Source organism: Anabrus simplex, chromosome 7 (genome assembly GCF_040414725.1).
Source record: "Anabrus simplex isolate iqAnaSimp1 chromosome 7, ASM4041472v1, whole genome shotgun sequence".
In the NCBI taxonomy this organism is placed as follows: domain Eukaryota; kingdom Metazoa; phylum Arthropoda; class Insecta; order Orthoptera; family Tettigoniidae; genus Anabrus; species Anabrus simplex.
In genome coordinates, this window is record NC_090271.1 from 322,990,435 (window position 1) to 323,009,624 (window position 19,190).

Here is a 19,190-nt window from a genome sequence, read left to right on the forward strand (position 1 = left end):
CGCGTGAAGTGATCTCATTGGGTAACTTCAACACCTGATAAAATGTCAATGGTGCAAGATATTGAATTATTTTTTACAAACTGTTTATCAGCATGACCAACACTCATATACCCGGTTCGTGTTCAATCAATTAATCATCAATCAATCATCAATGATCTGCATTTAGGGAGGTCACCCAGGTGGCAGATTCCCTGTCAATTGTTTACCCAGCTTTATCTTAAATATTTTCAACGAATTTGGAAATTCACCGAACATTTCCCCTGATAAGTTATTCCAATCCTTACTCCTTGTCCTATAAATGAATATTCAACCGAATCTGTCCTCTTGAATTCTAACTTTATCTTCATATTATGATCTTTCCTACTTTTAAAAGTTCCACTCAAGCTTATTCTCCTACTTATGTCATTCCATACCAACTCACCACTGACAGCTCGAAACATAGTCGAGCATCTCGTCTCCTTACTCCCAAGTCTTTCCAGCACAAAGTTTGCAACATTGTTTCCAATGTTGTTTCTGACCACAGAAAGGAACCATAATAGGAGAAACATAATGGCAGGTCAGTGTGCGGAGAGGGAGCACCAGAAAGATGAGACAGGGACGAACCTGAGAACACTATCTCCACATCTTCACACACTGCCATCTTTGAATAGATAGGCTGTCTCCTCATCAGTCCCAGTTTTTCTACATCCATCTTTTTGCAAGTTGCTTTATGTTGCACCGACACAGATAGGTCTTGCGGCGATGATGGACAGGAAAGGGCTAGGAGTGGATTAAGGTACAGCCCCAGCATTTGCCTGGTGTGAAAATGGGAAACCACAGAAAACCATCTTCAGGGCTGCTGACAGTAGGATTTGAACCCACTATCTCCCGATTACTGGATACTGGCTGCACTTAAGCGACTGCAGCTATCGAGCTCGGTCCATCTCTTTTCAGCCTCCGATGAACTTGTCTCGGCTTCCAAGCTTCATCAGGGAGGCGGGCATCAACACTTATTGAGGGGCCGTCTTGACAGATCTTCAGTCTTGATGAGGGTAGTGTAAGATAAGAAAGCTGGATAAATACAGGAAATGAGAAGAAACAAAGATAAATATAGATGGTTGCCCCAGTTAATACAGGACACAACTTTGAGTGCATCTGCTCCTCCTGGAAGCAGTTGCATGTCGGTTCTTTTGTTCTGTCTGGTCAGTGTGATTTGAAGAAGTGCCGCATACAGTCATATCATACCACTGTTGCCTCATGGCCTGCTGAATTCCAGATATATGGCAAGGCTACATTGTTGGCTTTTCCAATGCTAATTTCCCATTTTTGAGGATTGTACAACGGTGTAAAATGAAAGTTCTCAACACTAGTAAGTCCTCTGTAGGCAATGTGATAAAATTACATCAGAATGGTTTTCCCACCAGAAACAACTTTGGGAAAACTGCCGCAGAAGAGAATTTGACTCTCCAGGACTCCGGATATCATTAAGAAGGTAAAGGCTGCTGTCGTGAAGGAAAATCCACCAACTCAAAGACACCTTGCCACTCATACAAGCACACCTGAAGGTATAGTCTACTGTATATTTAAAGAAGATCTGAACCTGGTAAAGCACCGTAAGGCACACGGACATGCTTTGTAAACAAGGCACGTTAAAGAACGGTTCACTAATGCCAGAAATTATACTAAAACTACCTAGCTAGGGATGAATGGCAGTCGGTTGTTACCCTGGATGAACCTTTGGTTTATTTGGATAACACCAACAAGCCGCTGGAAATTTACTGTTGTCCAAAAGGGGCACTGAAACTTTGTCAAGGAAAACGAAGAAAAGTTTGCTAGGTGTTTGATGCTATTGTGCCCGGAGTAAACTCAGAATCCTCAGAGTGCCTTAAAATGTGAAGATCAATGCTACCTACTTCCAGAATAATGCCATGGACCCCTATTTCAACAAAGATATCCCTCGGCTGTACGGCAAGGATGTTTCAAATGTCTGGATCCACATGGATAAAACATCCAAGCATACTACCAGATCATCAGTCACCTACTACAAGAGAAAAGAAGCAGAGATGAGTGTCCATGTCAGACCATTTAATGACATCTCTGTCAAATTTCTGGATGTCTCGCCGATGGATTTCTTTACCTTTATTCTCCTGAAAAGAGGGCTTTCTTCTAGACATCTCACCTCTATTGAGTGTCTTTGGAAAGTGTGCAAGGAGGTGAATGAAAACCTACAACCTGTTTTCCAGTCAGTGACCACGTCAGGAATGTAATGAATGAAGCCCCCATCTTGTGGCAAGAATAGGAATTGTGCCACCTGCCGAGGCCTGTCGCACTCCTCTGGGGCAATGATTAATGACTGACAGATGAAATGAAATGAAATGAAATGAAATGAAATGAAATGAAATGAAATGAAATGATAGTGGAGAGTGTTGTTGGAATGAAAGATGACAGGGAAAACCGGAGTACCCAGAGAAAAACCTGTCCCACCTCTGCTTTGTCGAGCACAAATCTCACATGGAGTGACTGGGATTTGAACCACAGAACCCAGCGGTGAGAGGCCGACGCCGCCTGAGCCAGGGAGAAACTGTGCAAGGAGGTATGGAATGATATTCCTCTTCCTGTACTCCATTGAAGTCTTCTACAGTGGAAATTGAAATTTAGGGCAATAGTCCGTGCCTGTGGCTATCACATCGAGCACAACCGAATCTGAAGAAAAGGAATCACTTAGGACAAAAGGTACGTCAAAATCATCCAAACTTAACTGCGGCAACCCTCCATATAGGTGATAAAAGATTAGGAACACAGGACAAACACAGAAGGAGAAAAGGTTCCCAACAGGATGTTACAAGTTTTGGAAAGGAATGGAAAATGGTCAAATGAAGTGATATATAGAGAGATAGGAACAAGAAAAGGAACCATAATAGGATGAATATAATGGCATGTCACTGTAAGAAAATGAGACGACAACATGAGAACACAAAAGGGCAAGGACAGTACCAGCTGGCCTTCTGACCCCAACTTGGCAGGCTCGATCCTGACTCAGTCCGGTGGTATTTGAAGGTGCTTAAACACATCAGTCTCATGTCGGTAGATTTACTGGCATGTAAAAGAACTTGTGCAAGACTAAATTCTGGCACCTCAGCATTTCCGAAAACCGTAAAAGTAGTTAGTGGGATGTAAAGCCAATAGCATCGTAATTCATTGGCAAGGACAATCTCCACATCATCACACATTGTCGTCTTTGAATAGGTAGGCTCTTACCTCATCAACCCCAGTTCTTCATCCATCTCTTCTCAGCCTGCGATGAGCTCATTCCTGCTTTTCACCTTCATCAGGAGGATGGGCATCAATACTTGCTGACAGATCTTCAGTCGATCCAGGTAGTGTAGGATAAGAAGAACGCTGGATAAATAAATGTTTGTCCTGTTATGGTTCCTATTTCTTTATATCTTGATTTGACACTTGTTTGTTCCTTTCGAGTACTTATAATCCACTGTTCAGTGTACCCTATCAGAGGTGAACAGATGTAGTAGGCAATGACTCACCATACCATGGTTTGACATAATGGTCCTCTCTGATTTACGCCATCCTCCACCTGATCTCTCCATCTTGTTCGTGATCTTCCAGATTCTGTCCATTCCAGAGCTCTCCTTGATAATCTTTCTTGTCCCATTCTTTTGATATGGCTGAACCATTTCAGCCTATTTCTCTCCATAGTTTCTTTTAAAGAGTTGATCTGTAGTATGTTTCATATTGTTTCATTTCTTATCTTGTCCCTCCTCGTTTTACCCAAGATCCCTTGCAGAAAGCGCATCTCTGTCGTTTGTAATCTGCTCGGATATTTTTATGTCCAAGTCCAACATTCTGATCCATAGGTCAATACCGGCAAATAATATGATGTATATATCATGATTTTTGCTTTGGTAGGTAATTTCCAATTTCTAATTATGTCTGATACACAGTACTGTAATAAAATTTTGAGCAATTTCCTATCCTCTCCAAAATTTATTCCTTGATTTTCCTATCCCATTATCTTACTTCCTACGTATTCAAAAGCATCTACTTCTTTAAGAATTTTTCCATTACACCTAACATCCTTCATTTTTCTGTTTTCTCTACAGATTTTCATTACCTCACCTTTCGTTAAACTTTATTTCCATTGCTCTCTGCCAGGTATTTAGTTGTTCTTCTAATTTTTGTTCATTTTCTTCCCATATCATCACATTATCTGCATATGCTATGACTTTCATATCATTTGCTGTTGAAACTTGGCAAAATTTCCTCATAGTGTTGTCCAGCACTGGTAAAAGTACTTTCCTTGTCAAAGTCCTCTGTCTGTTCTAAACCATTCTGGTTTTTTGCCATCTATTATAACACAGTTCAGACATTTGTTATACATGTTTCTAATTCTGAATTGCATTTCTCTTGACAATTCTATTCTATACAAACCTTGCCATATCTCGTCTCTGCTATGAATCCAACTCCTATGTCTTTCCTGAATTCCCATTTCTTTTCTACTACTTGTCTAGCTGTAAATGCGTCATCAGTACTTGATCTTCCAGATCTAAATCCTTGTTGTTCTTCTCATAATTGTGAATCTATCTTGTTTTTGATTTTTTGTAAAATTATCTTTTCATAAACTAAATGACCAATTCAAAGCTTTAGGTATTTCTGTCTCAGGACTTGTGACTGGCTATGTTAGTCATATTCGTGAATATGCTGCACCAAATTACCACGTTTTCCTGAATAAGGGAAGTAGGTGTAAATAATTGCATTAAAAAATATTGTTTTGTGTTCAAGGAATATTTATCTCACATATTTCATATTGCTTTGTTGGAGAAGTCATATAAATTTGAATTGCATTTTACAGGCAGCACAGGCCTTATGGGTAACAATTCTGCGATTCATGGGTGATCTACCAGAACCTCGCTATGATAACCCGCCGAGTGATAATCTACCTGTTATGACAAGAATAAATAAGACACTGAGCCGTAACTTCGTCAACTCCAGAGAGTACAAGATGGCACAGGCAGACTATGAGGTAAGATGAAAAATAGCTAACACCGTATGTACTCGCATAATTCCCTTCCCCCCCCTTTTTACTTTTTTGCAACGTCAAAAACGTGGAGGGAAGTTGTCTGCAGTGAATCACTCCCATTCTCTTCCATCTCCCAGATGCAGTCATCTTCAGTTGCATCTGGTTCTTTGGAAATGCCAGTTTTCTTGAAACTTTTCACAATAATGTCTTGTGAAATCAGTCCCCATGTACAAACAATCCACTCACATATTAATTCTGTTGAAGGGCTCTTGATCTTCCAGGTAGGCATACACCATAATTCTTCTTTCTGCTTCTGCCAGCAATGGACGTGTGATGGTGCTGCGGAAAATTCAGAGATGGAGCATTATTGCCGTTATTTTTTGCAAATTCTATTACAGACAATTTAAATTGTGCATCGTAACTACTTTCTTTCCCATCGTGTCACTAACAAACGCTTCACACAACAATTCACATGCAAGAACACTGTTGAAAGCAATTGCTGTACGCGTACGAGTCACAGCTGTTAACAAAGGCGAGTTATGGCTAGCAGTCACAGGTGTGTTCAGGCCCCAGGCACTAGAATGTTGACTAATCAGCATGTTAAACATGAACTGGAATTTCCAAACTAGGTCCCAATTTCCGTACATCCGCATGAATCGCAAAGATGAGATATGTCTGTGGTTCACAACTGGTGGAAACTGTAGATAAAACAGGGGGCGGGGGGAAGAATATGTGAAGTTTTTTCCTCCAAATTTTTGTTCTAAAAATCAGGGAGGGAGAATTACACAAGTAAACACAGTAATCTCAAAAGGTTTTATTTGCAAAATAAATTTTCTCATTACCTTTATATCCAGAATGAAATTACTTATATAATGAAATCCAATGTGTTCTTTTAACATATTCCATTTGTTTAAATATTTGTGTTCTTTTGTCTCTTCCTTTCTGTTTGGTCAGCTTTCTCCCTATCCTACATCAAAACTGATGATCTCCCCAGAAATTTTTTTTTTCATTGAATATGGATGTCTACTTCCCTAATGAAACTAGAAAACAGAAGAAGAAAAAAAATCTTGTTAAAGGCTATGAAAAAAAAAGACCTAGGAGCATTGAGATTGATGTGAAGAATGCTTGTCTAAGAAGATGACAGTGAGAGATAATATGGAGTGGTGTTGAGCTTTTGTATTTTCATGTTTATCCTTCCCCCACAATTTTGTTATCTCCCTCTGTGGATCCCAAGATCATGGTTTTAAACCCATCACATGTAGTGAGATTTTTGAAAGATGGAATAAAAGTTTGTTCAGCACTTGAGGCATTAAGTGCCAGGTATGTAAATGATCTCTGGTAATAGATTCTGTGTCTACCCAACATAATTAAAAAGAAATTCAGCAATAGGGTGTCAATTTCTCTGCGATGTAGTAGAATAAAACAGAACATAACAAATAGAACATCAAAATTGACATGCAGCCAGCCTAAAATTTGTCACATCAAAATTCCCAAGCATGGTAGCTGAGACCATACACTAAGTTTTTACTTTTTGCTTTCTGTTGATCTGTAACCATCTGGGTGACAGCGCTAAATACAAATAAGTGATTATTGAGATGAGGCGCTTTAAAGGATTGTGGAAGGAGCACTTCAGGAATTTATTAAACCTGAATAGGCCTGCAGAGGAGGAAGAGGGAGAAGGAAGGATTGATAACAACTCAGCAAAGATAGAAAAGGATCTGAAATGGAGGAAGTGGAGACTGCGCTAAACAGTGTGAAAGGAGGAAAAGCACCAAGATTAGATAAGTTGACAGTGAATAACTTGAGAACAGCACAGGCAGTATGATTTAGGGTTTTTAAATCATAATTTGTTTTATAACTTTGAAAGTATAATTAAAAATTCAAGGAAAAATATCTCAGACATTTACCATAATAGCTTCAAGTAAAATGCTATATTTTATGACACTTCATGAGATCAAAAATTACTGCTGTAATTTTTTTAATTCTTAATTTTATGTGGCTATTCCAGCTGGGTGCAACCCTTGTAAGACCCTCCGACAAGGGTGGGTGGCATCTGCCGTATTTAGGTAACTGTGTATTATTGTGGTGAAGGATAATGTTGTGTGTGGTGTGTGAGTTTCAGGGATGTTTGGGAGCTAATCAAGTGCTGTAATAAATGACAGTCATGTAATGAAATGTATAAATATAGTTTTGTGAAATCTGTGGATAATATTTTTTCTTACAAACAATGAGAAATGCAGGACATATATATGTACTATTGTGGTTAGCATATTAAATAGTAAAATTGTTTGGTTGTTAAAAATTTAGAAAGTAAAAGTACATATAAAATGCTTTTTATGCTCGACAATGCCGAAATATAAATATTATATGCCAAAATACTGAATCTTAATGAGGCTCATTATAGTTCAAGTTTCATCATGATACAGGTTCTCCACCAATCAGAGTTCAGCTTTTCATTATGATACAGGTTCTCCACCAATCAGAGTTCAGATTTTCATTATGATACAACTGTTTGACCAATTAGGTAACCATAGCACCTGCACTCACGCACTAGCTTCGCACTTGTTTCCAAAATCAAACACGTCGGACACACATATTAACATCAATGCACCTTCTACTTCCAATATTCCTCAACCACACGGCACATTCCCGCAAATTCACTTCACCAACTGTACAATAAACAATTTGTATTGGAAATAAAGCTAGGTTATGATAACCGTCTATCAAAGCTTTGAAAACATATGACATTGTCAAGGTCTCTAATCCACTCACAGAAAATCAATAACTCAGCGCATGTGCTCTGTGCTCTGTTCAGTAAACTCAACTGTTGTTGCATAATGTACTATTAACACCTTCAGTTAATTTAAAATGAATACTTCATCACATAAGAAGGAGGTGTTTAAAACATGACCATAAATCATACTAAAAGGAATATACAACCATTTTTTCTTAATTCAGTGCATTAACACTCTTACATATTTTATGAATATTATATATTTAATTACATATTTCAATATTTACTACATGTTTATGTACATATTTTGCACTTACATAAAAATCTGGACCTGCAGTATGTCATACAATGTGAATTGTCAAAGAAAAACATCGGTTTGGCTATCACTTACTGCACCAGCTGGTACGAGCACAAGACAAAGTCAATTAATACACAAAGATGAAACTAATCACTGGTCACATACCCCACACCAAAATAATTACCAAAGTAAAGAAAACTTACCTTTAGAAAACAAGAAGTTCCTGTAGATACTTAGAATTAAACTGATACAGTATTAACCAGTATGACTAATTGAAAGAAAGACCAACCAGATATGGAGTTTTTAAAAAATTTAATTTTAAAATATTGAATAGTGTTTAACAACTGGGGAAAAACAATACAATTAAATTAGGCTCAATGAGCTGCAACGTAATGAAGTCAATTAATAAAGTAAGATTACTCGGAAAAATGAAACAAATTAACACTTAACTCAGAAATTCAGAAGACAGCCGTCATTTAAGTAAAATTAAAAGAAAACAATCTGGTATCTTAAGTAGACCTACGGCAGGAGTTAAATTACCGATTCAGGTTTAATGACATGAGTTTTCACAAGCATCAAAGTTTTAAAAGTTTTCAATCAAGAGCCAGAAGAAGGCAAAGAAAACCACTTCGGAAGAAGGACGAAAAATAAACCGAGATTACCGGAAAAGGTAATTAAAACATTAGTAAAGAAACTCAGTACAGCCAAATAATAGCGCAGAATACCGAATTCATGCTCCAAAAGAAAAATCCACCCACAACATCAAGTCAATCATCAACAATCATTAAATTTTTTAAACATTGCCATAGTAACAGTGCAGGCAAATATTACAAGGCACCAAAAGAACAAAAGAGAATCAAGAATAGTGAATTTCCAATAAATAGATAAAATAAAGAGAAATGATAACCAGCCCAAGGAAATAGAATCCATTGGGGAGCGAAAATTAAAATTAAACGCTTGTGGAAACTCATTCAGGCATTACACTAATCATAAAACTTTTCATTAACATCATAACCAAACACCACATTACTCCTGAGAACATTACATTACACATTAAGTAATAACACAAAACTGAAATATGGGAGTAAGCATTTTTAAATTACACAAGTAATTCAGTAGGAAAATTTTCAATAAAACGTTCTATTCTTTAAAAAAAAAAAAGTTTACACACTAATTTGAAGAATCGGATGATTTCCAAGGGACCACATATTTAAAAAACTTCTGGAGAAGGTTATTTACATGAAGTCGCAGAGTCTTTGATGATGAAAATTTGGTGAGGAAGATAACTTAGAGTTGCAATGTAGAATCCATGTTGTAGTGACGCGTTGTTACATACAATAATTTATCTGCCACAGTCTCAAACACAGGACATAAGTAAAAAAAGTATTAAAAAGAAATTGAGTTCTTGAGGATGAACAACATCGTCGCACAATATTGCTTTTAACCGTAATCCATGGTTATACAGATTGCTAGTCTAGAGCCACCAAGAAACATGATCCTGTTCACCATGATAGCTTCCAAGAGACAACGGCTACTATAAGTCAGACTGAGAGGTCTGTTACATAACAATCCTCGCTAGCACTGATTGGCCAGCGACAAAGGCGCGGCTAGCAGTCCCGCATGCCTGCGCAGAAGGCAGATACCAGTCCAGTGCTGTTTGGCACAGAATACCGGAAACACAACCAGTTCCTGAATTAAAATAAACAGAGTGTCTTAGGCAAGTAGAAATAATAAGCTAGGAGTATGGCCTCCAAAAACTTAGAAGTAGTGGTAGAAAACTAGTTTGAAAGATAAGCATGATGTGACACTAATTTCTACAGTGATAGCCAGTCCAAAACATAAATGGGGAAGGCTAAAAACGTTACCTCGGTAACAAAATGAAATGTTTAAAGCGTAATTTTATGTGCCCAATTGATAGAGTGACTTCATATTAGACTAGTGCAATATTATGTCCAGGAATATTATTGTTTATTGTTTTTTTGAGGCTTAGATTATAAGTGTCTTGTTTAGTCACTCATTAAATATCGTAAATGAGTTCAGGTAAAGGTACCTGATCCATTTTCTCCTAGGATTGTTTCCTTCGCCCATTCCTGTCTCACATTAACTGTCCAAAGCAAATATGTTAGTTATTATTGTGTTCCTATAATAATTATAATAATTTTGTGTGGCTATTTCTAGCCGGGAGCAGCCCTTGTAAGGCATACCCTCCGATGTGTGTGGGCAGCATCTGCCATGTGTAGGTAACTGCGTGTTATTGTGGTGGAGGATAGTGTTATGTGTGGTGTGTGAGTTGCAGGGATGTTGGGGACAGCACAAACACCCAGTCCCCGAGCCAAGGGAATTAACCATTTAAGGTTAAAATCTCCGAACCTACCGGGAATCGAACCCGAGACCCTCTGGACCAAAGGCCAGCACGCTAACCCTTTAGCCATGAAGTCGGACATTGTGTTACTGATAAGGCAACTGAAATATCGAGCCATTCTTGACTGCTATTCCATACTGAGCTGCATAAAGGGTTAGTCTATGAGGTTTCCTTGCAACCATTAGTGGATGCAGTCAAAAATGAATGATCCTTACCAACTTGCCTTCCCCCTCTCCCACAATTCCACACATCGGTATACTTCCTTGCTATGCCACCCTCGCACAGTGCAAAATTTCAGGAATCTAGCCGGTCAAAAATTGTATCTCGGAAACTAATGGACTGATTTACATAAAACTTAGTATGTAACTGCTATTATTGGAGATAATTAAGCGTGTGGTCAATCAAGTACAAAGAACAAATTACTACACCAGGAATAGAATTAGTAACCTTTCTTTCTTTCTTTCTTTCTTTCTTTCTTTCTTTCTTTCTTTCTTTCTTTCTTAATCTGTTTAGCCTCCAGGGTTGGTTTTCCCCTCAAAATCAGCGAGGCATCCCACCTCTTCCGCATCAAGGGTAGTGTCGTGGAGCTTCAGACTCTGGGTTGGGGATACAACTGGGGAGGATGACCAGTACCTCTCCCAGGCGTCCTCACCTGCTATGCTGAACAGAGGCCTTGCGGGGGTATGGGAAGATTGGAAGGGATAGACAAGGAAGAGGGAAGGAAGCATTAGTAATCTTTGTAATTTCAATCATTTTTCGTTATAGCTTTAAGAAATTAAATAGATGTTAATGGTGGGACAAGCTGTGTAGAATGTTTAAAAAGAGATACAGGAATACATGTAATTGCCAAACAATGTATTCATTAGATGCAGTTACATCAGAATCGCTATCGTCACTGTCATTATCTCCTTCGGTAGATCCAGATACAGGAGGCTCAGACAGTAAGTTGAGCACTTCTCGTGAAAGCAGAATCAACTTCCTCCTCCTTGATTTCGCTAAGCTGGTAATATAAGGGTCCGATGATATAAGCAGCGTATGGAAAAGCTCAGTATTTGTGTCTTTCTGGAAGGTTTCGTATTATCTTTATTCCTGGTCTTGTGGGCTTCCTCGTAGAGTTGTCCAATAGGTATAATACAGTTCAGATGTAAGGCTTTTCAGGCGTTTGCTGTTTTTTGACATGCTCTATTGGTGGAAAAATATCTAATTCCCTCCTTGGGAATTTAGAATTTCCATTCGGTATAATACAGTGCCTAATGACCTCCTCTCCATGAACCAGGAGTTTGTGCAAATTTACAGGCATGTAATACGATTTGTATTTTTGTAAGTATAATTGTATATTTTCCTTTGTGTACATGCCAAATGTCACTTTATCAATGGCATACCCACACGAAAAAGGTTCTACGATGGCAAGTAGATGGTTTATTAAATTTATATCTACTCCAGTAATATCTTCAGAAGTGGAAGCCTCTCTGAAGAATCTTCTAGCCTTTCCATCATTGGTATTGCCAGCACTTTGCTTCGGATATCAACCAATAGACGCGTTTCCTCCCTGAACTTCTGTAGTGAAGTCATCTACAGTATTTATTTATTGCGTGTTTATTTTAGGCTTTAAATCAGTGCGTACATGTATTGTGTTGAGTGAGAGTTGTGCGATAAGCCTACGTGTGTTATTTATTTCTTTGACATAAATATGTGAACTTTTGTAGTCATCTGCAGTATTTATTTATTGCATCTGTTTTCTAGCTTTTATTGTCTGGATAAATTTATTAAATGTAATTAAATACATCCCCCGCCCCTCGAGGCCATAACATTATTTGTCTATTTTCTCTCCCAATTTGCCTTATATTTCAGTGCTGAGGTTTCTTATGTGCCGTAGTTTACCTCTGATTCTGTACAAACCAAAAGTGGCCCCTGTAAACCCCATGTCCCCTTTAATTCATAAAAGTAATTTGTAGCTTAGTTTCTTCAGCCTTTTGTCTTGAACTTACATACTGAATTTCACAAATTTATGTGCCGCCGTTTTCCCATGATGGCGTTGAGCGGAGCCGTTCGATATTGCAACCCTGTTGTCATAAGAATAATACTGTTTTCTTAACATGGAATGAGCTATAGTACTGGCAGGTTCATTCTGACATTGTTGTGATGCACGTCCTTCTGCAAGGCTCATTCTCTGCTCGAACAAACTTTTATTGTACTTCAGCAATTTGTCCCTTTTCCTACTATATTTTGTCCAGCATGATTGAATTTTAGCATACAAACTACTGACAGATTTCCTTATTGACTTGTATATATCTTCAGAACAATCCTCAAAGCCTGAATGTTCAATTACAATATTCTCAATATCATCGTTCCGCTTATATTCCCTGCTGTTCCTCAACTGCTCGAAAACTGACCAGGTTACAGAGTACATGGCTTCTAAAAAAAATTAATTACTCTCATGGTCGCGCCTGGTCGCAGCAAAACATCACAGTTTTATATTCATTGAAGTATAGACAAAAGACTTTCATTGCGGAAATCAAAGGCAGTCCATTTTGAAAGTCAGCTCAAATTTGTATAATTATATAGCGCTTGGACACCGTGTACCTGAATTTTAAGTTCATATTGCAGACAACAATATAGTAATTTTCAGAAAATGCTACATACTATATAAAATACATACCTTCATTTAATATAATCGCATTGCAAGCTAAAGAAATATTTAGTTCTGACGTCTTTACTGAGCCCTCACATAATAATAACTGCGTGCTCGCCTCGCCAGAATATGATGCCCTAACGGAGGAGAGCCACTTTAGGCCTTTGGTGAGATTAGGTAATTAGACAGTGTGACTTTTCAATACTTAATTACTGTACCCAAGAGTCATATAAACACGACTCACAGAAAAGCGAACCAAAGACAAGGGTTGAAAATATTATTTTTGGCCGGCTGGATGCTAGAAATTACCCACTGTGCCTCGCCTGACTTGCCTGCTCATGCTGCCTCCATCCTACCATCACACAGCAGCTTCACTCAGCCCTTACTAAAAATTCTAACTATTTCTCTTGTTGTACTGTCAACATCAATAAATATCCTTGAACAGAATATTGCACAAGACTAATTTGAGATCACTGTATTGACTGGGCACATAAAATTACACTTTAGACATAATTTTTTTTTTTTAAGTGAGAACCAAAACTATGTTTTTCTTTGACACTGGATGTTGCATTACATACCTGATGAGCATTCCTTATTTTGGCTGACTCCACTTCCACATTACAAAAGTGAAATTGGAAATATCTTCTGAAATACTAGACAACTCGTAGGTGAGACGCCCAGTATATTAAACTTGTTTTTCTACTTCTCTCACTATAAAGTTTAATGTATTTTGTAACATAGATGTGAATCTAATATTTTCAGCAAGAAGAATTCGACAGTTTATCTGAGCCAGCCAGGAAGAAAATGATATCCATGACTTTGAAACACCAGCACAAATTGCATGAGCATGTTCGTCGTGGGTTGATGGAAGATGAGTTTACTAAGAGTACATATGATGACTGGCTTGAGTCACGACGCACTTCCAATCTGGAGAAATTACACTTCATCATCGGTCATGGTATTCTACGTCCAGAACTCAGGTGTGTTTTACATTATTTTTGCTATTTATGTTACGTTGCACCAACACAGAGCGGTCTTACAACAATGATGAAATAGGAAAGGGCTGCTGACAATGGGGTTTGAACCTGCTATCTCCCAAATGCAAGCATTAATACCGAGAGGTCCAGAAAAATGTAGACACTCTTTGATAATCAATATTAATGGAACAAAATGACATGCCGTTACAATTCTTGCATGAGGGAAAGGTTATTTTATGTGTTCAAAGTGACCCCCATTAGCAGCCAAACAACGTCGATGCCGCTGAACTTCTGACCGAACTACGGCTGTCAGTGCTGCCATGGTGATAGTCGCACAGGATGCCTTGATGGTTTCTTGTAGCTTGTTCAATGTAGCTGGCTTCTGTCCATAACATTTTTCAAGGTCCCCTTAGGTAGATGTCAAGAAGTGTAAGGTCTGAATACTGTGGTGGATACTTAACAGCTCCTCTTCGAACTATCCATTGTCCAGGTAGTTTTTCATCCAAGTAGACTCTGATATCTCTGTGGTAGTGAGGTAGAGCACCATATTGTTGTAGGTAAAATCTTCCATTTCTAAACACCTCCCGGATGGCAGCTAAAATCGATGTTTGCAGCATATGAATATACACCTCACCAATTATGGTACCTTCAAAGAAGAATGGGCCAATCAAACTGTGCGATGACAGATCACAGCACACATTAACACCGGGTAGATTAACATGTTTGTCCACATGAACATGAGGATTTTCAGGAGGCCAGTACATGCAGTTGTGGTGGTTTACAGTACCGTTCAGTTTGAATTGTGCCTCGTCACACCAGATACCATCTCTGCAAATCGTTCATCCTCGCAAAGCATGGCTTCAAACCACTCGCAGTACTCCATCCTTCGATCCGGGTCATCCTCGTTCATAATGTGCAGTGTTCTTGGGATGTACACTTCCCACTTTGCAGCCTTCAGAATTTGTTATACAGTTGATCGGCTTACCCCGCTTTCACGTGCACCCTGATCCACAGATTTTTTTAGGTGACCTAGTAAAATGGTGCAACACAGCAGCACTGGAAGCTGAACCTGTTGATGTTTTTGGTTGACCAGACCTTTTCTTATGCACATTCTGAACAGTACTGTCGGCTTCAAATTTATCTTGAATACGATAAATTGCTGTACATGTTGGTGGCTGAGTTCTGTACACATTACGCCATCACTTCAATACTAATTTTAACCATAATTGGTTAATTTCGCTGGCATGGGGACTGGGTGTATGTGTCGTCTTCATCATCATTTCATCCTCATCACGACATGCAGGTCGCCTACGGGAGTCAAATTGAAAGACCTGCATCTGGTGAGCCAAACTTGTCCTCAAACACTCCCGGCATTAAAAGTCATACGCCATTTTTTATTTACTTCAATACAGTCTTGCATTGCTCAAACAACAATCTTACTTCATTCATAGCTGCACTGTCGTCTGCTGGAAAATGCATGTCAAGATTGTCGCACCATTTATGAGACCTTCATCATCGGTTGAGAAAACAATGGACTACATTACCATGCAAGAAATGCAATGATATGTCATTTTGTTCCAAGGATATTAACTATCAAAGAATGTCTAAATTTTTCTGGACCCCTCTGTAGTTACATGCCTTGATCCATTGAACCAAGGGGCTGGACAAGCTGTTGTTTTTGTTATGACAAGGATTTTTTGTATATTTCACTCAATCAGTCATCAAACATTGCAAGACAGCTCTCACTAACTAGCTTGGTTCCAGCAGCCATACTCATGCATTGATTATTGTACCTTCCAGGGGTCACATGTAGAATACTTGAAGGTTTATAAACCTTCAAGTATCCACAAAGATGCACACAAAATGCTGTCACTTGCATACACAGATTTTATTTGCAATTATTTACAAGTTAAACGCACATAACCTAATCAACTACTGTTGCAAACAAAACACTACTACAAAAACAACACAAGACTATGACTGCCATCTTCAACAATTGACTGCTGACTGGCACATTAGCATATCAGCACAACACAACACAAGCTCACAAGAAACAACCCCAACTAACAATAACTCAACTCCACCATCGAGACTGTCTCTTTATGTAGGTTGCCTGACCAGGCTTCTAGAAGGATGTTACCGAACAACTTTTCTCGTAAATTCTAGAGTGCCTAATACATAGTTACAATTGTAAGGAAGGTTCTACATAGTTCTTGTCATACGTAGTGTTATTCTGGATATTACAGTGTGTTGCACAATGTTACTGTGGATTATGCATCATATATACGGGTAATGATAAATTATATACTATTAATTACAGGATCCCAAGATAGCGGGTTCAAACCCGGCAGAGGTAGTCAGATTTTTGGAGGGCAGAAAAAAGTCCATTCGACACTCCATATCGTATGATGTCGGCATGTAAAAAATCTCTGGTGACACATTTGGTGTTTACCTGACAAAATTCATTAAATCTCAGCCATAGACGCCCAAGAGAGTTTCGGTTTACTTGGTCTGCCATCTAGTGGGCCTAGAGTGAAACGGAACGTCGAAATTGACGAGCAGACAGCCAGATGGCGTCAAATTGAAATGTCTGCACACAGTAGCTGAGGCCATACGATTATTATTATTATTATTATTATTTAAACTCTGTAAATAAATAAATAAATTATTATATATATACAGCACATGTTTCATGACATAACCTCACAAGTGATTAATAATAATAATAATAATAATAATAATAATAATAATAATAATAATTCAAGCTCAGTACTTGCATTATTTACTCATAGGTTAAATAATATTGTTTCCAAGTTATATCAGTCTATTACACTTGTGTCAAGCTAAGGATGTGAGCAACTTCAACTGAATAGGATAGGCACAAGGATCCTGAAAAACATCCCAATGAAACAAGCTGATTTCAGACCTAACAGGAGCGGTACAGAGTCTTAACTACACACATCAAAGCAGGGTTTTAAGACAAGTAAAGACGTGTAGTTTTTGTCAACCTGACCTCTGCTTATGTCATGGTGGGGAAGAAGAACTTAAATAGTCCAGAGTTATCCTCTGCCGAGACTGATCAGTCACATGCTCTCAGACAGACGCTTTTGAGTACCCACCATAAGCAAACAAAGAAAACTAAATAATGTCCTAACCCTATAGTTTTCAACATTTATATTCCTGACTTACCTGAAACCAGCGCAAAGAAGTTCGGATAAGCTGTCGACTTGGTCCCAGCTCTTCAACGTAAGGAGTTCAAAATTGCTGAGAACACTCGAACTATTACACAACTCAGCATTTTCAAACTTTTTTTTTTTGCGGCAAGAGGTGTGATAGGTGATCTTAACTAATTTTGGGTCGCTGGACACGAATCCATTGTCCGTTTCTACGTATCACGTCACGTTTTCTCGCAATAGATATAACGAAATAAGAGATAGATCTGAATATTGCATATAAAAAGTACTTAAAATGTTGATAATTTTGGAAATATTTACAATTTTTTGTATTATTATAAATATTTTGAAATAGTTGAATATTGTCTTGAATTACTATATACAACGAATAATTACTGAGTATAAAATTACAAAGAAATATTTAGCATTTATTGTAATATAATACTGATTTACACGCACCCCAACTCTTTCATATCATCCAACATAGTTTTCACTATTGTTCATCCTTTACATTTCCTAGAAACTTCGTTATGACGTCTCTTATTGAATTCCATGCAGCAGTTTCCACAGCATTCATCGTCTGTTCAAAGTTTCTGTCTTTCAGAAGCTTTCTAATTTGTCGTCCATTAAAAGTGCCCTCATTGACTTTTGCATCATATAAATGTGGAAATTTGCTTGCAATGTACCTGAAACAGGGGCTACTTTTGTCCAAGGCCTCAGCTAACTTCTTCATGATTCCCAGTTTGATGTGTAGCGGTGGCAGAATAATTTTTTGTGTGTCAACTAAGGCAGCAGTTGTAACATTTTTCACACCAGGTCTCAAAACTTGTCTCTTGGAACAGGAAGGTGTAGACCAATGTTTATCCCTAGCCTGCTGTCCCATTCACATAAATAACAAGGGAATTTAGTGTAGCCTGCTTGTTGTCTTAATAGAATACCACACACCTTCAAGTCACTACACACATCCCACCGGTAATCATGATATTTGATTTTATCTAAAACAGTTTGCATTGTGATGTAATTTTCTTTTAGTGTAACAGAATGTGCCACAGGAATTGAAGCTAGAATGTTTCAGTTATGAAGTAGCCTTTAAGCAAACCACGGCCACTCTAACAACAGCTGATTCGCTGTTATCACAAAGCAGCACTGTGCCGCAATGACACATTTTCAGACAGTAAATGGCAAATAACACGAAAACTAGATGTGTTACAATAGAACCAATGACATTTCTGAAATCAGAAGACCTTATTTAGTTAAAATCACGTATCAGATGCTTTGCCGCAAAATCATGCTGGGTAGTGTTATTTATTGTATGGCTATACATTACAATTAGGTAAAATTAACAATACTTTCTTTATATTATAAATACAGAACACTCTAACTGATGACCTTAACAAATTACAAAAATATTTCACCGAGTGGAGACTCATACTTTTTTTCATAACGGAGGTCAGTAGCTTTCACTTCAACACTAGAGAAGCAGATTATGAACTGAAGGGACTTCCCCTCTTGGTGAAACAACCTGACTTCTCAAGCCATTTATCAGCATACTATTGCCTACTGTCCATCTCCAAACATTGTCAAGATCTTTTTACAGTTGCTCACAATCTTGTAACTTATTTATTACTATATACAGTGTAACATCATCCAAAAAAAAATCCTTATCTCTGATTCCAGTTCTTTACTGATAACATTTATATATATATATATAAGAAAACATAAAGATTCAATAATACTTCCTTGAGGAAATCCCCTCTTGATGATTACAGGATGATATAATGCTTCACCTACTCTAATCCTCTGAGTTCTATTTTTGAAATTTAGCCACCCATTTAGCCACTCTTTATCTATTCCAATAGCCCTCATTTTTTGTTAGTCTTCCATGATCTTGGATAAGTCAGAGGCGATATATATACATTTGGCCTCCTGAATCTAAAACACCTGCTGTCTTGCTGAAATTCTGTTAGTTGAACTTTACTGGAATAAGCTTTCCTAAATCT

The 19,190-nt window shown here is 38.0% G+C and overlaps 1 protein-coding gene across 1 annotated transcript in view; it reads left to right on the forward strand.

The window, feature by feature from the left end:
• The window catches only part of LOC136877616 (myosin-VIIa), a 267,052-nt gene that overhangs the window by 115,938 nt on the left and 131,924 nt on the right, over nt 1–19,190 (forward strand). Inside the window, exons 20-21 of the mRNA XM_068228687.1 lie at nt 4,847–5,017; nt 13,803–14,020. Coding sequence (XP_068084788.1) covers nt 4,847–5,017; nt 13,803–14,020 — 389 coding nt within the window. The remainder of the gene's footprint in view (nt 1–4,846; nt 5,018–13,802; nt 14,021–19,190) is intronic.